Source organism: Melozone crissalis, unplaced genomic scaffold (genome assembly GCF_028551555.1).
Source record: "Melozone crissalis strain CALT ecotype California unplaced genomic scaffold, PUWL_Pcris_2 ptg000059l_1, whole genome shotgun sequence".
Lineage (NCBI taxonomy): Eukaryota > Metazoa > Chordata > Aves > Passeriformes > Passerellidae > Melozone > Melozone crissalis.
The window spans coordinates 1754366-1774657 of NW_026535837.1; the positions used below are offsets into that span (position 1 = coordinate 1754366).

At 45.6% G+C, this 20292-nt stretch overlaps 1 protein-coding gene across 1 annotated transcript in view; it reads right to left on the reverse strand.

The window, feature by feature from the left end:
* Positions 1-637: 637 nt before the first annotated feature.
* The window catches only part of CCDC3 (coiled-coil domain containing 3), a 33891-nt gene continuing 14236 nt past the window's right edge, over positions 638-20292 (reverse strand). Inside the window, exon 3 of the mRNA XM_054287558.1 lies at positions 638-1205. Within this exon, the coding sequence (XP_054143533.1) occupies positions 930-1205 (276 nt within the window). The 3' untranslated portion in view covers positions 638-929. The remainder of the gene's footprint in view (positions 1206-20292) is intronic.

Sequence of the window (20292 nt, forward strand, 5' to 3'; positions counted from 1 at the left end):
CTACCTAAATTTTTAATGCCCTTTTGATATTGATGTGGTCTCTACAGGTTTTAAATGTAACTAAATGAGGCTGCCCAGCAACCTCCATTATACCTCAGTGAGTACAAAACTTGAAGCTTTGTCCACACTGTAATTAAAGCTGCTTGAGAATGGGATCTGAAATTGCCTGCTGGGCCTGATCCAACACCCACTCATAGGCTCAGTCCACTCCTGACTGCAGGATTTGGTCTTAAACACAGTCCCAAAATGATGTGGTTTCCAACCCAGCTGGCTGACCAGTGATAAAGGCACCTGAGGGAGTTACTGAGAGCTTTGAGGCACTTCTTGAAAAAATAAAAGTTGTTATTTATTCGATTTAGAATATTTAAAGATATATAGGGACAGTCTTAAGACAATTTGAGCACATGTATATTTTGTGCTGGAGAGAGGCACAAACTGCCTGAGTCTCAGACACAGCCTATGCCCAGGCACTGGGTGAGGACTTCAATCAAGCTCAAGGCCGAGAGCCTGAGGGTGATAAGGGAGCAAAGGGCATCCATGCCTTCATCCTTCCCACCACATCCCTCTCTAGATCCCAAGCCTTGCTTGCCCAGCCCATGAGGAGGAGGAGCTCCTGTGTCAAGTGCTTGCAATGGCCCAGAGGTCTGGGCTGGCACTTCCATCAAGCACAGCCTAAAGCTGGAGGTGCAGCTGGGTGAGGGAGGAGAAGCACAGATGATTGTCGGGCCCTGTGTGCAGTGAGAACAGCAGGACACAGCTGTGGGCCGTGCCAAATCCAGCTGGCATTCCTGTTTAATCTGGCACTGTGTCTAAAGCAAGGTCAGATTCATTTTCCATGCAAGGTTTGAAGCACAGCATAGAGAAGGTGTGAGGGCCAGAACCCTGCTCTAACGCAGACAAAACCCACGGGCCTGAGCACTTACCCTGCATTATACCTTCAGGTAGGTACCGTGGGAGTTCTCCTGCTTCAAAGAGTTAATATAGGGCATTTGACCACCTGCAGAGGAAAGTTTCTCACTGAGCTTTCTGTTCACCAGCTCCATGTGCCTGGAGTTTTTCCTGGCTTGCCGGAGAGACCTCTTGACTTTCTTCACCCGGTCCCGCAGCTGCTTGTTGCGCTTCTCCAGCGCCGCCACCTTCTGCTGCAGCTTCTTCACCCTGTCCTCCTCCTCAAACAGGGCCTTCTGCACCGAGGAGCACATCAGCTGTGGGGACAGCAGCAGGTCAGGTTCACAAAAAGTTATCACAGCAAGGGTTAATTCAGGCTTTGCAGAAAACACCTCACAACTTTTCAAAAGCTGAATGCTTTTCTGGGGAACTTCTTTTGGTTTTATATCCTTCTACGTAAAATCCTCTCTTTCACTTGTGGATTTAGTTAAGACCCAAAATTGTAGATCTTAATGATACTAGTGATTCAAAATTACTTTTATGAACTGTCCTGTGCACTGAGGCTACATTGAGTTTATGGAGAAAAGCTGCCCTAATTCTGGTACTAAACTAGAGTTTTGGTCAAGGGATGTCACTTTTGGAAAACTCTGGTTTTGATTCAGCTTTGCAGCCCTTCAGAAACCCCAGATTCTGATAAGAGCCTGCCCTTAGCTCTTTATGTCAACATGTGAAATAAGGACAGCACCTGCCAAACACAGAACTGGTTGTTTTGCTTTTCCAGGAATAGAAGTGTCTTAAACACCTCATTATATTGGCTTGTTTAAGACAAAACCCTAGAGAAGATCTCAGCAGTTTCTAGGAACATACATGATTCCATAACTTTAACATAAATTATTTGAGGGGTCATTGCCTGAAAACCGCCCCTCCCACTCTACCCCATACAATTTACTGCAATATTGCCCCCAGAAGGGACAGCAAGTTTTGACATTCACACATGCCAGTGGCTCTTAGGAGAGAAAAAAGAGATGATTTCAAAGGTGCTGCCCCCAAGGCATCACTAGAAAAACAGCTCACAGGGCATTTTCTAATACACTGGGTTGGGTGTTGGTACAACTGCAAAACATCTGTTGGACAAGTGCTCATCTTCCACTACCTCATCCTGGGATGACCCAAAAGATCTCTCTTATCTCATGGGTGTGTTTATGGTCTCACTGGTTTCCTGTGTGTAGGGGCAGCAACAGGAGTAGAATGGCAAACACCAGCTGGGGCTGCTGAGCAGTCAGTTTCCAACACAGCCTCACTCAGGATGGGATTCAGCTGCTTCTCTTAAGCTAAAAGTGAGACTCAGGTCTGGGTCTGTACCTCCTAGGGCAGAGGTAGGAATCACCCTCTGAACACAGCTCTCTCCTTTTACTGACCACAAAGACACCAAGTCCCATTTTTTCCTACCTGGAACACATTTTCCAGGCAGCAAACGGGGAGCTCAAGGCCAGCACTAAAAGGTTTCTGATTTAGAAGATCCACATCAAAATCAGTTTCTCCTCAGGTGCTCCTGCTTTTTTTCTGCCCTACAAAAAACATCCTGAGCTATTTTATTGTGCGTGTGGGACTTTCATTTTGCTGCTGCACTGTGAGGACGAGCAGTGTATTCTGCTGGATTTATCTTCTAAATAAATCTAGAAATTTTTCTATGTGTGTCAAGCACTCCTGGAGTCTGGATGAGCTTTCTCTGGCAGAACATTTGGAACAGACAGGGAATCTAAATAAACAAGTAAATCCTGACTGTGATGATGAAGGATTACATGTTTCTTTCCATCTTACTTTGTAGTATTTTCAACAACTGAAGGCTGGGGAGGGAGCCTGCCTTGATGAATAACATTTCATTTGCTTTGGAAACCCCCAGCAGTGGGAAACCATGGCCAGTCAACACAAACACAGCAACTGCTTCCACTCCCTTGGAAGCTCTTGTTCCTTGTGCAAAAGTACTGTGGGGTTTTGCTGTATGGCAAATTCTTGCCCCAACTGTTCTCTCTGTAGGGCTCTGTTATAAATGCATGCTAGCAAGATGGGGAGCACACAGATAGAGGGCCAGAAATTGGGCTGAAAAGGAGAGAGTTTGGTTTTGATCACTGCTCAATCCAAGTGGTCTTTGGAAACAGCCAGCACATCTTGGCTTTTGTGTTTGCCAAACCCTTGCAAAACCTCAGGCAGAACACTTCTTGAATTTAAATCCCCATAAAGGAGGACACTGAGTTAGGGAAATGTGTTTGCTGGGAAGACATGAGGTGGAAACTCTACTTCACCAGGGATTTCCTGCATTTTCCCTGGATGCAGTGATAGGCATGGCCCATGCCAGAGTCCAGTGCAGAGGAACAAACACTCCATGCAGCTCAAGTGGGAGGTTCTGTGAACCCAACTGCATTTCATGTGCCTGGGCTGGCTGATGGGGGGATAGCAGACATCAGGGACAGTATTATCCTCATCCCAGAGACACTCACAGATATTTTGAGGTTGGTCCTTTGTCAGCAGAGGTAGATCTGCTCTACAGAGCCACTCAGAAACTTCTCAAACACTATCAAAAATCTAACCAGCTCATTTGCTTATACTGTTTTTCTACAGCCCTCACTCTCCAGTCTGAAACACACAGTTTAGTGCTTAAATTATCTGGAGATATCCAGAGACATCACAGAAACAGCACAGTTCTAAAAAAATGAGGCACTATCTGGCATGCAGGGCTTTGTTTGCCAACAGGGTAGGTGATAGGAAGAGCCCAGCTTGATAACTGGATGCCTGCCTGCAACTGCAAGACTACCAGCTGGAAAATAAACACTTTGTTCCTTCTACATAAGGGAAAATAGCAAGGTGGAGTCCTCTCATTCTCACTGGCTGGTTAAAACAGCATTTTTCACAGGACTCTGCAGTGGGGATGATGATGGTGGTGATGATGATGGTGATATTTAAGTGTGAGTGCTGTCCTGTCCTTGATATTACTGCTGGGGCTGTGATGATGGTGATGGTGATGATGATGATGATGTTTAAGTGTGAGTGCTATCCTGTCCCTGCTGTTACTGCTGGGGCTGTGATTCCCCTGGCTGCAACCAAGTTATCCTCAAAGTGGTGCTGAGAGCTGTGTGACTGTGACAGCTGTGAGCTCAGCACAGGCTGGATAACCAACCCAGCTGCTGAACAGCTGGTGAGAAGTTAACCAGTCCAAGTTGCTACCTGGATGCTTGGGAAGTGAAGAGAAGGACTAGGAAATGGCTCCTAGGCAAAACTTATAGGTAATTTTCCAAATTCCATTCAAAATTTGGGTTCCCTAATGACCCATAATTCAGAAGAGTTGTTTGGCCTGACGATCTGTCTGCATGTCTGCTTGTTCCACAGTTTTGTTAGGAGGGCATGCTCAGCAGTGGTACACTCAAGTTCAGAGCAGAACCAGAGATGTAATGAGAAGGGAGGCACAAGAACCATACAGATCCTGAGGAGTTATCCCAGACAGCCTACAGCTGTGAAACTGCTTATTAAATATGTTTGAGTATTTGTCTGAGAGACCATATCACAAATATACCGAGTTTAAAGTTTCATCATATCTAGGAGATTTACAAAATCTGCCAAAGAAATCAGCACTGTAATAAATAGAATAGAATCACAGAATCATTGAGGTTGGAAAAGACCTCCAAGATCATCCAGTCCAATCACTAACCTAACAAACTAATTTTGGATCATCACATTTTAGGCATGCAAACCCCTTACCAAACATCATCCTGAACTGATATATATATATACTGTTCTTATTGAGGGACACACAGCTGCCTTCTGGAAGCCTGATTTGAGGGCACAGTTGATAAAGGTGCCATGGATAAGGGTGTGATGGTAGTGTTCATCCACCACAAAATGTCCATAAGTGGTTGAAGTTAGTGTTACAGAACTCAAATCACTCAAAGCCCAGCAGTGACACCCAAGTCTTGCCCTTCACCTGCCCAAGGGAGAGATTTTGATTCCCAGCAATCTCCTCATGCATGTTCTTTATGGCAACACTGATAAAAACCACTGGAGTCCCACTACCTAAGTCTTTCCAGTGGGAGTGAGTGTGTTGCATGGAAAGAAAGACAAGAAATCAAAGAATAATGGGGGAGGTCTGGCAGAGGGAGTATTGGGTTTGGGATGGGAGTATTGGGTTTGGGATGGAGTGACTTCACCTCCAGTTACTGGGGTTTTTCAGCCAAGACCAACACTCGTGCTGAAGTGTGGAAAAGTCCCTGTCAGCGCTGTTAAAGCATCATGTTGGGTGAAGTGATGGGGCATGGCAGTGCTGAGTTAAACCTTTGCTTGCTGCAGGAAGAGCATTCAGAGGTACGGAATTGTCCCAGGGACATACCCATACCACTGGCATTAATGGAGATAAGCTGGGATTTCACCCTAGGACCCCATATGCCCCAGCAAGATGCACAGGACCTGGATGGAGAAAGAAAATGTAGTGGAAAGAAATTGTTACCTTGCTGAATGCTGGGTCAGCATTTGCCACAGGAAATGTAATGTTTGTAGCACAGCTCTCCAGTTCATTCAAAATATTAGAGATGAGGATTTCTTTGGGGTGTGAAGCACTGCGTACAGGAAGCCTCTGCCAAGCTACATCCACTCTCAAGTTGCTCTTCTTCCTCATTTCACTCAGCACTAAAAGCAGATTTTCTCTTTAAGCTCCTTAGAGGCTGCTAGTCGTGGCAAATCATCTTTCCCAGCAGTCATCAGAGATAAATGGGCACATCCTAGAGGAGGTATCTTGCCTGCCTTAGACACTTCCCTGAGGAAGACCATCTTTGGAGACTCCTGCCTAGATAACTGTCTCAGACTGGGATGGATGTCACCATGAGTCCCATCAAATGGCATCTGAATGGCACTGACTTCCCAGGGCAGGCTGCAAGGGCAGGATACAGATAATTTTCCTGGAGTTTGGAGAAACTGGCCATGGAAACCAACCCAAATCCATGTCCATGTGCACTTGGGGGTCTTTAAAAAGAGCTTTGTTCTGATCTGCATCAAATCACTGCTTGGTGTGAAGGTATCTGAACTGCTGGTGGCTCTCATCTGCAGTGGGTGTTGCTGGCATCCATTTCAAAACCCCACACTTGCCCTTCAAACCCACAGCCCTTCCACCCCTGCTCTGGCTGGGGGTGGCTTTACAGGATGCAGGGTCATTATGGGGCACTTGAGAACTGGTGAAAGAGCCTCAGCCATGGAGGTACCTGAAGAGATGTCCCTGGCCCCAAAGCCACACCTAGAGCTTGTCCTGAGGCATTGCTTTCCCCTGGCACTTGGAGCCCTGAAGCCTGAGAAGCTGCTGAGAGGATGGAAACAAAGATAGCAAGTGACAGTCACACCAAGTCACCTCTGCCAGGATTGGAAATGGGGATGGGGATTTGTCATCACAGTCACTGCCAGTGCCCAGGAAGGGATCGACACCTTATTCCCTGCACTTGTGAAGGAAAAAAGTCAATGGGTTAGCAAGTATAGAAACCACACTAATCAAGACAAGAAAGGGGGAAAAAAAGGTGTAGGGTATGAGCCAGACTGCCTACCACAGGCACCTCACCCGTGCCAAGTGAGCAGATAAGTCAGTCCTGACAGTAAATCCCTAAACTCCCTGACCAGGCAGTGGGAGACAGAAGGCCTCCAGGAAGAGAAAAATAAATCAAGAGGGTACAAGCTCACTCTGGGGCATCTCCAAGCTCCCTTCCTGTGCTTGCTGACCATGCAGCAGCCAGGGAGGGACACAGGGGCCAGCCAGGGAGGGACACAGGGATCGGCCAGGGAGGGACACAGGGCCAGCCTACTGCTTTTCCCCGACAGGTGTTAGGGAAGATGAAACAGGAAAGCCTTATAAATATGATTGCTTGGCAAAAGATTTTGAGAATATGGAAACTATAAGCGAGATTGAAATGAAAGCAAGCTTTGAGATACCTTTATTACTGAACAACTGGAAAACAATGGTGTGGCCAGCTGAAGGTAATCCCCTTTTGATGAAACAATTCCCTCTGCTTGCTGACAGGTCCAAGGGTCAGAGCAGACCCTACAGCTTGGCAGAAGAGGTCCAAAGAGGAGTTTTTAGGGTTTAAAATGTAACACAGTATGGTAATGGAGTGATTCTTATAGGCTGTATGTAAATGCTATAGAATTTGTATCTTGTACTAGATTGGTTAGTGAGAATTAGAATATTCAACACAGAAGAAGATTTATTGTATTGTAACGGGAACTTCACTCTCTTGCCCTTTAATGCTCTTACCCTTTTACTCTCTCACCCTCTCATCCTCTCTGCCCCTCTCTTCTTTCGGGCCTGCTCCGAGCTGTGGCTGGCAGCTCCCACAGGGCCCTGCACTCAGGCCCTTTGCAATAAACCACAAATTCCATGACCTGGCTGCAGAGATCTCTCGTCTCCATCTGTCCAGACCTTGCTACCCCCCAACACTCCTACAGGCAGGGCTGGGGATGCTGCTCTCTCCTGTTCCCTGGAACGTGTTCCTTGGAGCGCTCTGCCCGGGATGCTGCAGGAATGCAGTGCTGAGATGGGAGGGGAGCTGCACAAAACTCTCAGACTGAGCTGTTCAGCAGGAGCAGCCGAGCTCTATCAGAATTCAGGACATCCCTCTGGCTGTCCTGGACGGCCAAGACCCCTGCCAGGGGGCTCAGAGACCCTGGCACAGAGCCCAGGATGCCTGTGGTTTTGATTATGACCCATGGAGCAAGTTACCAACCTTAGATGAAGATCTGCAGGCCCTGAGAGTTTAAGTAGAATGATAGTGAATTTATCACAAGGTGAAAAATAGATTTTTGGGGTTTTTAGAATGGGGGTTCAGGGGGCAAGATGGCGGGATCCGGGCATGTCCAGCCTTTCTCCTTCTTCTTCTTCTTGGCCTCCATCTTCTGGGTGATGTTGGCACTTTTAGATTGGTTTAAAGTAGAAGCTCACTGTCTGACATAGGTGATAGGTATTGGAAAGTAATTGTAAATATAAAATTAGTATAAAAAGATAACACCGCCCTGGGGGCAGGCAGAGTGCTTCTGACTGTCTTGCTGAGCAGACCTCGGCTGGACAGGAGAAATAATTTTATAGATAGGATACAATAAACAATCTAGAGACTGAGAATTGAAGAGCTCTAGCTCCTTCTTCGACTGCTGGGCTGGGAAAAGAGACTTTCTGACACATCTGGAGGTCACTCTGTCACTCTGACCAGCTAGAGACCCCAGGAGAGTTCCTGCTCCTCCACTGAGCTCTGAGCTCAGCCCCACCTGCCCCATCCCCTGTGCCTCCTGCATTCCCAGGAGCCTCCCGGCCCCAGCAGCACTCCCAGCTCCCAGCAATGTGTACCCAGGTCAGGGCTGGGGAAGCAGAGGGGTTTGGGGACCCTCACAGGGTTTATTCTCAGCCTCTTTGCTGAGACTCACATCACCCTCCTTGGGCTCCCTCCACCAGAACTTCCCAGGCTGGCCAGTATAGTAAGGAACTGTGGGGTGGCACATCTCCATGGTGTGCCAAAGCAGAGGCAGCAGCCAGGACACCACTCCTGGCTCTCCACCCCTGCCACAGGGCATGCACACAGCTCATGGCAAGGACAGCGAGCTCAGGCTCTGCAGCTTGTGGGAATCCATAAAATCAGAGGAGGGATAAACAAGATCTTTTCTCTATGGTTTTAACAAGCAAATGTGTGTTTAAGTCTACCTTACAAGACAGGCTGCTTCAGAGATTTCTGAATATTGCTCTGCCTGAATGCTGAAAATGTCCAAATTACAGAGTCACTTTTGGGGGTTTTTTGTTTTGGTTTGGTTTTTTTTTTTTTTCCTTGGGTTTTGGTTTTTGTTGTTTTTTTTTTGTTGGTGGGTTTTTTTATTGGTTTTTTTGGCTTTTTTTTTGGTTGGGTTTTGTTTTGGTTTGGGTTTTTTTTTTTGTCTCAGAGTTATTGCAGTCTTAGCAGGGCTTCAAAAGTCTCTGTAAGTGGCTTTTTTCCCCAACAATATGTACAGAACCTTTCCATCACCACAGCTACCAAAGTTACCAAAACTTGCTATCCATTTTAATTTTCAACTCTGCTTTTTTCTCACCTAGTATTACTGTTCTCACAATGAAACCAATTAGGTCTGATGTGCCTAAAACTACTTTGCTAATATACCTTACCCCAAGTGTTTTGTTCTCTGCCTGAAAGTTGCTGTGCGACCATGTCTCCATCTAAACTTGTTTTACTTGGCTGGTATTTCAACAGGATTAGATCACCATTCCCTCACACATACACACAGAGAACTAATTAAATACCAAGGAAGGGATAAAACCAGCAAGACCCAAAATCAAAGTGTATTGTGTCCTTGCCTCTCACTGATGGGAACTCAGGGAAATGAAAATGCTGATCAGAGCAGAACAGCATCTTATGATTTGTTCCTATTTATTGAAATTTTTGAATGAACTGACCTTTACCTTGTGTTACAAGCTTCTAGAAACCTCCTTTATTTTAGTGTTCTGTCAAGTAGAGGGCACACACCTTGTAGCCCAGTAGCAGAGAGGGAAGTACAGTATATCCAAATATACCACCCCCAGATGCAGCTGAAGCTGAGAACCAAAATCAGAATGGTGAAGAAAAATATTTATCTTTAGCACTATTAATTTGCATGAGAACAACACAGGTTTAAAGTAGCATTATACCTGGTTTGGGGTCTTTGCATTAAGTATGATTCACTTCAGTCTGTTTTTACAACTTGTGGAGTTCCCTGGCAGTCCTGACAGAGGGGACTGAAGTTTTGGTGTGGCAAGTGCTGCAGGGATGTCTGTAAGCTGAGTTTTAATTAAACATGGGTGTAAGGGGCACAGAGAAGCAGGTGGGAGAACAGAGGACACATGGAAACAAGGTTGATTAAGGTCTAAGGAATTCAGAACCTCCAGGGGGTGAGGCCATGCCAGACCCCCTTGTACCCCTCAGCAAGTTCAGAGTGCAAATGCTCAGTGCCCACATCCTCTGTCCCTGAGGAGGGAAGAACTGGGATCAGTAAATATATAATAAAATAAATGTTATGTATAATATGAAGAGAATCTTTGTTTCTCTGTCACCTATAAGTCAAAATGGGGAGAGAGAGAAGCCAAGCAAATCCCAGCAGGCTGTGGGTGGGTATTGGCAAATGGCCACAGCGTGACTGCAATGCACTAAATGCTGCCTCTCAAGAAAGCAAAGAAATGGACATTTAGTGTAATTTGAGGCCATGCCTCCTCCCCAGACAATATATCATACCCCGGGGCACTTGTATGCACAGGGGGAGAACCCACGCCGAGAAAGGCAAATGTTTAAAGTTAATGCAACATCTATAAAAGTCAAGCTGCCCTATAAATCCCTCTGCTCTGGATGTGTTGGCTTCACACTGCACACAAGCTGCTGCAGCTCAGCTGCCTTTACAAACAGATAGGATTTCCTTGGCTGAAGGCTCAGCTGGAAGCCCTGAGCATGCCCTGCTTCTGTGCATGGCTTTGGGATTTCAAAGAGGAACTGCAGGGCAACCTGCTGCCCTATGGTGCCACTGGGGAGGGGGAATGTTCACATCTCTCCTGAGCATCCATAGGAACTTCTGGAGACATTTCTCTTTATTTCCCAAGTCTATTTGGGTCCAGAAGAGCACGGGGACCACACTCAGGCTTGGATTTATCTGTGTTTGGTGGGTCCCTTGTGGTGGTCTTTGCATCACCCTGCTAAAATAGGTAACCTTAATCCTGGGTAGGAAACATTGGTTTTCTGATCTTTTTCTACAGTCTTTACAGGGACAGAAATTCCTCTGGAGGATGAGTCAGAGGAACTAATTTAGAGCAGGGAATCAGGCACTGAAGCTGAGTTGAATGGTGCGGAAACAACTCCAGCACGGCGCTTACGCACACATGGAGACACCCCTGCCATGGCAGGAGCAGGACAAGAGGCTCTAATGAAGCCTTTCCCTGCCAGCAGGAAGGGATTTGTGAATCCTGCCTGGAAATGACGGCAGCAGCCCTGAAGTCAGGCTGGGTGAAACTCAAGGGCTTGACAAAAGGCATCTGCATCTGCTCCTGAGCTGCTCTGCAAGCCCAGGGCAAAGAGGAGAGCTCTGTTTGCTGTGCCCCATGCCAGCAGGGCTGAGCACCAGGTCCAGCCCTCATTTAAGCACAAGCTGCCACGGCATGAAGTGGAAAAGCCTTGCTGAGGTTGAAGAAGCAAAGAGAAAGGGAAGGAAAAACAAACATCTGTGACGTGCAGGCGCTCTCTGAATAATGTCAGTGCTGAGAAAGGGACCAAATGCCTGAGAGACTGATCAGCAGCTCTGAACAACAATTTCCAAGCACATCTAACATCTGGCTGATGGGAGCTCACTGCTGCTCACAGATATCCCTGTCCCACCAGGCAGCCCAGAGCAGCCTGTCCACAGCTCTGACTGCTGCATGGGCTGGAAATCTTGAAAGGGCCCAGACCACCCTGGGTGAGATAAATGGGCAACAGGCTACTCTGAAGATGGCAGGATTTGGCAAACAGGCAGTTCTCAATGTGGAAAGATGTGGTATTTAGGGAACCACCCTCCTGCTTGCATGTGCTCAGATGCCCTGAGCATTTAGGGCATTAATGACTGTTTCTATAGGAGACAAAAACTGTTTTCACTCCAGTGCAATTCCTCAGATCAGGTTCTATTCCTGGGCCAGTATTTCAATTATCAACAGAAATACAGGGTCAGGGAAATACAGGGTCATATTTTAAATCAAAAGTCATATTTAGTGGTCAAAATCTCTCCCTGCTGCTTTGCTGCATTTCATACAGACACAGAAGCACCAGAAACTCCCACCATGTGCTGCACAACTTAATACCTTATACAGGGGAAAGCTTTTCACACGGGGCTGGCTGCTATGCCTGCAGAAAATAAGGTCATAAGGGCAGCATGAGTCAGGGCTCCCCATACACACGAGCCTGGAGCACTCTTTCCAGCCAGATTTCAGGAGAAGGAGGAATGCAGCCACAGTTACACAGGACAAAATGTTCACAGGGCTGGTGGATGCCCTGTGGTGAACTCTTCTTCCCTCCAAGCATCTAAATTATAGAGCACACACCCCAGTGCTGGTTAATGTTGCAGTGGTGGCTCTCAACTGTTTAATCCTATGTTAATAATTGTGCTGGAGAGAGATAATGACACAGCAAGTGCCACACCACTGCACAGTGAGCACATGGTGATACCTTAGAGCCACAGTTCAATCATGGACTACCTTGGGGTTTGGCTTTTTTGTGAATAACTGCACTGAGGTCTGAAAAATCTGATAATATCCTGCTGTTATGTGTTTTTACCCTCAAAATTTGCTATTGCTCCTGGCCAAATACTTAGGGACAGGCAGTAAATGCTTCCCCCTGTAAGTCTGTGTTACTGTTTGTGTATGCACGGGCTTTAAACATGATTATGAAATTAATTTTCTCTATCAGTCCAAAATTCTTCTGTGGAATTTGTTATGCTTGTCCCATATTTCTCTGACACAGAAGTTATCTGTACTTTCACCAGCTTTGTGTTGCATCACTTTCGCAATAGCAAGGGCCAGGGAATGGACAGCCTTGAGTAGCAGATGATCTGGATTGCCACACACCCCTCCTGCAGTAACACAGTACTCACACCAGTCACCATCCACACAACTACACAAAAATTGCCTGACATCACAGAATTTAAAAAAAAAAAAAAAATGGCAAACCCACTCCAAGGAAATCACAACCTGGGCTCCAGTCTAGTCCCATAATTAGGACACTTGCCCTGTCTTTTGGCAATGATAATGTTGGAAGAACAAAACCTCTATCATCCTGAGCTGTGTTATCTGAACAGCTTGTTCTCATTAAGCAACACGTGCACTTCACACCTCATCAGAGAGGGCAGATAAAATCCTTGTCCTACTCAGAGGAATGGGACTGGAGGTCTCCACTCCAGTGAGGACAATAACCAGTTAGGGGCAAGCAGGTCCAGTAAACAGCTTCTCTGTGCTTCCATTCCTTGTCTCCAAAAATGGGGATTGCAGAACAACTGTCATTGTAGAGTCTCTGAGTCATTATAGCCTAATCCAGAAAGGTCTCTATTCAAAGCCTGAGTGGTGTGTATGGGACAGGAGCAATAGCAGAGCCAGGACTCGTGGGCAGATACTTCACTTGCATGCAGAATGGCCACTGTGCTTCTCTGTGCAAATTCAGAGTACGAGCCCAGAAACCATGCTTTTCCTTAGGTGCTGGTAGGCATTGCCCATAACTGCAGCTTTGTCTCCTGCAATCTGCAAACATGTTGTTCAGTAGGGATCCTGGACAAATTGCCCATCACTGGACCATGTGATTAACTGAACTTTCTGTATTGAGGGATATAATCAAGAAAAGTTTGCAATATAAAAATTGTATATTTCTGTGTCCCTGATCAAGGCATTTAAGTCTACCTTATCCAAGAAGGAGAAAATCCTGGCTTTGTGAACATGGCTCAGATAAGGCTGAGATACATGAGCAGTGTCCATGGTCCAAGACCAAGGTTTCAGGCATGATCAAAGGGACAGCTTGTAGCAACTGCCTTTTTTGGGCTATTGAAGACAAAACAAAGCATTCCTTAGGCACCATTCACCAACAAAATGGGTGTGAGAGGTTAGGCAACAACATGGTTATTATGGATCTCATTATTCTGGATCTAAGGGTCAGTAAATGAGCAGAAAAGCCAGCAGAAGAATAAATTTTACAGGAATGGAAGAAAACTTTTATTCTCACTCATTACCTAGGTCAGAAATCAATGGGAGTGTGAGCTAATCTGTAAGAACACAGCAAGAACATGGCACTAAACCTCTGGAGGGGATGGCAAAGACCCTTTCCTGCAGATATTTGAGGCCTCCCTTCATCAGCCAGGTGTGGTTTAGGGTTAGTACATGTAAAGTGCAGCACAAACTCAGCTGATAAAACTGCATGACCAATTTGTTTAATCTGAGCCCCATCCAGGTGATCTCTCCGTTCTGCCTTGCTCTGTTTAATCCTGTTAATAAGTACATTCCTGTATTGGCATACAGCACCTACACTTCTCATGGCAGTCAGTGTTACTGAAAGTCAACCAAACTGATTTATCCTGCTCCCTCCAGATATCTGTGAGGCATTTCAAGTGAAGAAAAACAAACAGAAAAAAATCCTGATAAATTGCATCATTCCAAATGTTTTTCCTTCCACGTTCTCCCCACCCTAGAGACTCTGCCACTTAGTAACATTCCTTTATTTAATCCCTTCCTAAAATACCCTTTTACCATTGAGAACTTTGCAACTGTTTGGGAGTGGGCCGAGTTGTTTGCTGTTTTGATGGAAAGAGAGAAACTAAATTATTTCCTGGCTGAGATTTATGCGTGAAGATTTAGCTTGCAGCCAGACTTTTTTAGCCAAGGTATAAAATCTGAAGATAATTCCAGCTCTCATCGTCAGTGACTTTTATGAAGCAATTCAGGATATGTCCAGGAATAAAAGGAAACTCCTCACCATGGAGGTTTTCATGGAAATGAAGAGACACATTCCTGCACAGAAGGAAAGGGCAGGAACATATGTCAGCCTAAACAGAGCTGTCAGAAAGCAGAATCCCAGCTTGCTAAAAACTCATGAACATGCTGATGAACTCATGGGGTTTTTTAAGGCTTTGGATGCAAACTGAGAGCAAAGCAGAGGCTGCACTTGCCTGTGGAAAAAACAAAGCTGAGTTTTGCTTCAGACATCAAGCTTTTGGAAACTTAAGAGCAAATGCCTTGATGTGATACTGTAAGGATGCTCCTGATCTCCTGAGATTACTCAGTTCAGTGCTGGTCAACTGGAAGGTATGATGGTCATGTTTTCTACCAAAAGGACACAGAAATGCCTCACTAAGCCATGGATATTGTTGTGCTTCTCCACATCTTCTGCCCCATTTGCCACACCAGACCCTGATGGGTTGACCCATGTCTGAACAGTAAGGTCCCCAGAGCAGTGTCAGGTGGACAGGCTTAAAGGAAAGACTAGACAGGAAGAAGAAACAGGTAACTGAAAGTTCCAGAAACCCACAGTGAGACTTGTGAGCCTAAAACTCGACAGGTGAGACACCCCAAAAAGGCTTGTGCTGTTGGCTGTGTCCACATGAGCAAGTCAATTGGAGCAAGAGGAATGTGTCTGCAGACTGAAGCTCTAGGTGTGTTTGGGGTGAGCAAACAGACAGGGAGAGGGCTCAGAAGGTGTGTGAAGGCCCAGCTGTGGATCCCTCATGTTCCCATTAGGAGCTGGTGCACACCATCCAGGCATCTGCAGCAGTCTGGCTGTGTTTCCTCCAGGAGGAATCCACTCATTGTGCAGCAAAACCTCTCTGTGAGCTGAACCAACAGCTATCAAGCAAAATCACATCTCCTACTCACCAGACTCATTCCCTCTCAGGATGGAGATTGCACTGATTTGACACATCTGGCAAGGTAAGACAGCTCTTGTTCCCTCAGGTGCTTTGCCTGAGCTCCGTGGCTTGGGAAACTTCAAACAAGAGACCTCACAACCATTGCAAAGCCTGCAATGCAACTGCTTTCACATTTCCCTCTCATCCTTCCTGATGGGCCAGCTCCAGGCTCTGGAGGTGTTCCACTGGGCTGGTGGAGGCCTCTCACAGCTCAGCTGAGGACAGGAGGTGGGGATGGATGTGCAGAGCAGCTCTGGGATTGTGAAATCCAATTATAACCCAGAAACAGCAGCTAGTGGCTCCCCAGAGCCACCTCCTACCACAGCTCACTAAGTTTCTCTCAATGAAGTTCCTCTGGAAGGCTCAAGCAAGGGGGAGGCCGGCTGAGCTCTAAATTAACTCACCTATTTCCTGCCAATCTTTACTGGTGCTGACATCCATGCTCTCCTAAATTCCTACGTTTTTTTAAGAGCAGTTGAACCAGCAAGTGCTGGGAGAACACTGAGCCTGTGAAGCCACCTTGGCTGTGTTTCAATGTCTTCTGGAAAGATCCTAATGCAACACAGACGTTCATGATATGTTTGCACTTGCAGCTAAGTGCTGGCTACACTTGAGCTTGTCTGTAATGAGCTCTCTGCACAATACCACACATGAAACACAGACAGACAGACAGGCATATTGGTTTCAGAGCTACATGGGAAGGAAGGCAGATGTCTAGCAGCAAAAAGAATTCAGTAGATACAAGGACATTGACTCCCAGCTCTGCTAATCACTGTCCATGCCTTAAAGCCAGGTAAAAATTGTTCAGACACTCGAGTTAAGAAATGAGTTCCTGAGACACAACCAGAACAACTCTGAGGCTGGAGCTGGACTGAGTTCCACAGATGTTCAGATCCACTAAAAAATGCCAAGAAATGTGGCTGACTTTTTGGTTTTGGGGCTGGAGAGTGAGAGACCAGAGAAGATGTTTTGCTATGGACTCTAGGCTGTGATTCCAAGTCCTCCTTACATGGCCAGGCAGCAATTTGAATACAGCAACAGAAAAGAGAACAAAAGTAATATGGTAGCAGCTAAAGAAGCTGCCACCTGTCCAACAGCTCATGACAGCTTAGTTGTATCTTTTGGAGTCAGGGGTGTCATTGCTGGGAAGGTGTAAACTCATGTTTTTCATTAGTGACTTAAATATTTAAATTTAATGAAGACTGCTGAAAATGCATATCTCATTCTTTGATTGCTGAGGGAATAATTCCCAGGTATTTCAAAGCTTAATTATTCAAAAAACTTTTCAGTCAATTAGAACTGAGGCATGTGTAACAATAATAAAGAAACACAAATATTATAGGGATAATTCAACCTAAACATCAGTTAATGAAATTACTGGGTTCAGCCCCTGAAGTTCAGGTGAAAGAAGATCTCACAAGCAATGTTCCACCTCTATCACTTCTCAAAGTAGATCAATACCCTAAACTAACAAAGCTACTTTCATCCAAAAAATTCTGAATGTGGCTTCATATTTCAAACTCATTTATTACTTTGCTTTCTATGTATAATCACAGTTTGTGAGAGCTGTACAAAACCACATAAAAGGGAAGAGGAAAAGGGAGGGGTGCTGTAATAAATTCTGCATTACCTGAGAAGATAGGTAAGTGTCTTCTCGTGCCAACTCCCCTTGGTGTTAAATTGCAGGAAGGGTTTATATGCAGTTATAACCTCATTGATTCTGAGCTGAGTTTTGAATCTTGGGTGGTGACACAGTGTTACAATTGTGGGTTGCCTGGACTTTAAAAATGTGGTTAAATGACAGTAAAGTTACAGTAATGGCCATGACAAAGAACATCCACAGCAACCACAAATGAGCACTCCTCAATCTTCACCCTGTGTGTCTGTTATGAGTTTTACCATTGCAGTTCACCAGTAATTCTCACACAGCATCTGTGAAGCTTGCAGAAGCTCAGAGGAAGAGGACACAGCTCTCAGCTCTGACAAATTACAATCAATTCCCTGTTACAGATTGTCCATGTCTTCCAGGGCAATACAGAGCTGTGGGACACTTTCACTCCTTGTAGCCAGCTGGGTCAAGAGCTTCCTGAAGGCTACCCCAAAAATCTGTCTCTGTGTTCCATCAGGACCAAAAAAACCCAGCCCTGTGGCAGCTGTGAGAAGATGCTATTCCATCATTCCTTCCAGCTGCTGGACACCCCTGAGCACAGCCTGCACCAGCAGGAGCAGTGTTTTGCATCACTGTGTCCCCAGCTGTGGCAGGTCAGCTGTGCTGCAGATCTCCATCTCCTTCCTGCTCCTTTTCAAACCCCACCGTGTCAGCTGAGTTGAATCAGTTCTCTGGATGCCTTCCCACTTCCTCAATGCTTCAGCAAAGAGCACTAAGAGTGTGAAAGGGCTCAGTGCACATCCTTGAAGGAACCCAGGCCTGAGAAGCTCCTCTTGGCTGTCACTCTGTATCAGTGATGTATTTGCCTTTGTTTTCCCCTTGTTTTTAAAGCTGCTCTATAGTTTGTTTTACTGCATTTGATGGGGAACTGTAAAAGGCTCCACAGAGCAATGCTTTTTCTCACCCAGACTCCTCAGCTATAGTAGAAACTGGAAAGATGGTGCCTTGGACAGCTTCTGACCCTCCTCTCAAGGCTGCTTCTTATTCACTCCTGTGGTTCAGATTTCTTTGTAAACATGGCTGTACATGATTTCCTATGACCCACAGGGAGGGAAATCCCTAACAATGGGCTTTGGGGCAGGGACACTGAATTCTCTATTTTATGTAGTATAGTCCCAAACCCCACATTTTCTGTCAGCCAAACTAGAAAATAACATGCTGTCCACTATGAGGCAATGAGGGCAACAAGAATCAGTTCTCCTTAAACCAGTTTATATCAGACTTCCTTTATAAAACTGTTGGAAGTCATTCCTTTTGCTCACCAAATTACTTCAGCAGGTGCATATCTTTCCTAGAAAAGAGTTCCAGCCTCTTTTTCAGTGATAGAAAATCTATCATGACCCCTGGCAAACTAAAGATTAATGATCTACTTCACTTCAAAAACCCACTGTATTTAGGTTGGGTTATGTGGACGCAGATTGCTGCCAGTTTCAAGCTGCAGGTCAAAAAAGAAAAATATTTAAGGCAGAATACTTCTGGTTGGATTTCTGAGTCAGGAAATCCTTGCTGTAATTGCAGTCTGCCAGGTAAGACACACTTCCCCCGTGCTCTCACCCAGACCACATCCAGGTGTGTGAGGAGGTTCTGCTTTCCTCTTCAGAGAAACACAGTGGCCCCTGGCAATGGCTAATTACCACTCTGCTGATTGACAAAGTGCCAAGGACTGAGCGCTGCTGCCTCCAGAACCGATAATTACATTTTTGTCAGGCTGCCAAGGTCCTCACACACACCTGCACGCTGCCCACACAGTTGCTACAAAGAGATTTATAATAATTAATTGTAGCATTCCTATCACGCATCTCCCCACCCACTTCCAGCAGCAACACGTAAATCCAGAGATGAGCATGTCTAATTTCCTCTCCTTGCTAACCTCAGAGTAAAGCCAGCTAAGAACATATTCTGCTTGCAGCCTTTGAAGCCTTGAGTCATGTTTTTTCCTGACATCTTACTTTCATTCTAGGTGAGGAATCACACTTTTTTCTCTTCTTCTTCTATTTTACTCTGCTTATTTGTTCACGCCTTCCTGACTAGTCTAGACAGCCCTACCACTTATGATTTTCCTCAGATGGATGCTTTCCAAGCAGCACAGCTCTCCTCCCACAGAACATGGGCCAAGCTTCACAAAACCAAACCTCTTCCCACGGATCACCATTTCCCCAGCTAGCAATTGGCTTCCAGAACTGAAGAGGTAGGAACTAAAGACTGTGCAAGATATTCATTGCCTCCAAGATCCTTCCTGATTCCCAAAGGCATCTACTGTCCATGCAGCATCCCATCAAGCTGCATCCCTCATTTCTACCCCCTCCCTGGAACCCCCCAACCTGCCAACACTGATGAGCCCCTGTTGCAATGCTTTTCTTACTGGTCTTCATGCTGCCCCTTTTGGGAAAGCAAAAAGCCCCATTGAAATTTTCCTTCTCCCTGATTTGCTTCTAATCTGTTTTGCATTTTATTCTTTCTTTTTATTCCTTTTTTTTTTTCCGTACTATGTTCTGTTTTTACATCCTTCTCAGTTTTCACTTTCTCTCACAGGTTGCTGGCACTATTGACGTTTCATCTGCACTTAATCTTCTTGGGGTTAAATCTTACACACAAATATTTGCTTTCCCTGTTGGCACTTCCAACAGTCTAGGCAAAACTCTGAAATTTCCCTGTGGCAGTAGCAGTGGGAGGTCCCAGACAGCCAGGGAAGGGGCATTGCTCCCTCTTTTCTTGCATTGCACAGTGTTAGCAGCAGCTGATTCCTGTCCAGGATAGGGGAGGAACAACCTTCTCTGAGGCTCAGACATTAAGCTTGGTCTCTAATTTTGAGTCTCCTGTCCTGTGAGAGGGTTGAGGATAAAGGGAGAAAATAGAGACTGACAACATCTTCCAGCAGAAGAACTGGGAGCATCACATAATAAAGTAGGAAACAGGTTGAAAGCAATCTAAAAGTTGGCAATCAAAGCAAAAAGGCAATAAAATTCTCAAGAGAAGGCTGGACAGCTTTATGGGAGATAAATTGACTGGATGTCACTGAATATATAGTCAGAAATAAATATATGGAAATTGCTTCACCACAGAGACTTTTTCAGCTTATAACACTTGAGAATGGGAGAGCATCAGCTAGAACTCTCTTCCTGTGCTCTTCCATGGATATCTGACCTAGGTATCTCTTGGCATACTGTGGGTCTTGGGATGGGAACAGGCAAGAATGCTGACAGTCTTTTACTTTACTTCCTTAGAAAACTTTAGGCAAAACTGCCATTTTGCACCAATTCAGGACTTCTGACAAAAAAGTACCTAACAAAAGGACTCCTGTACCC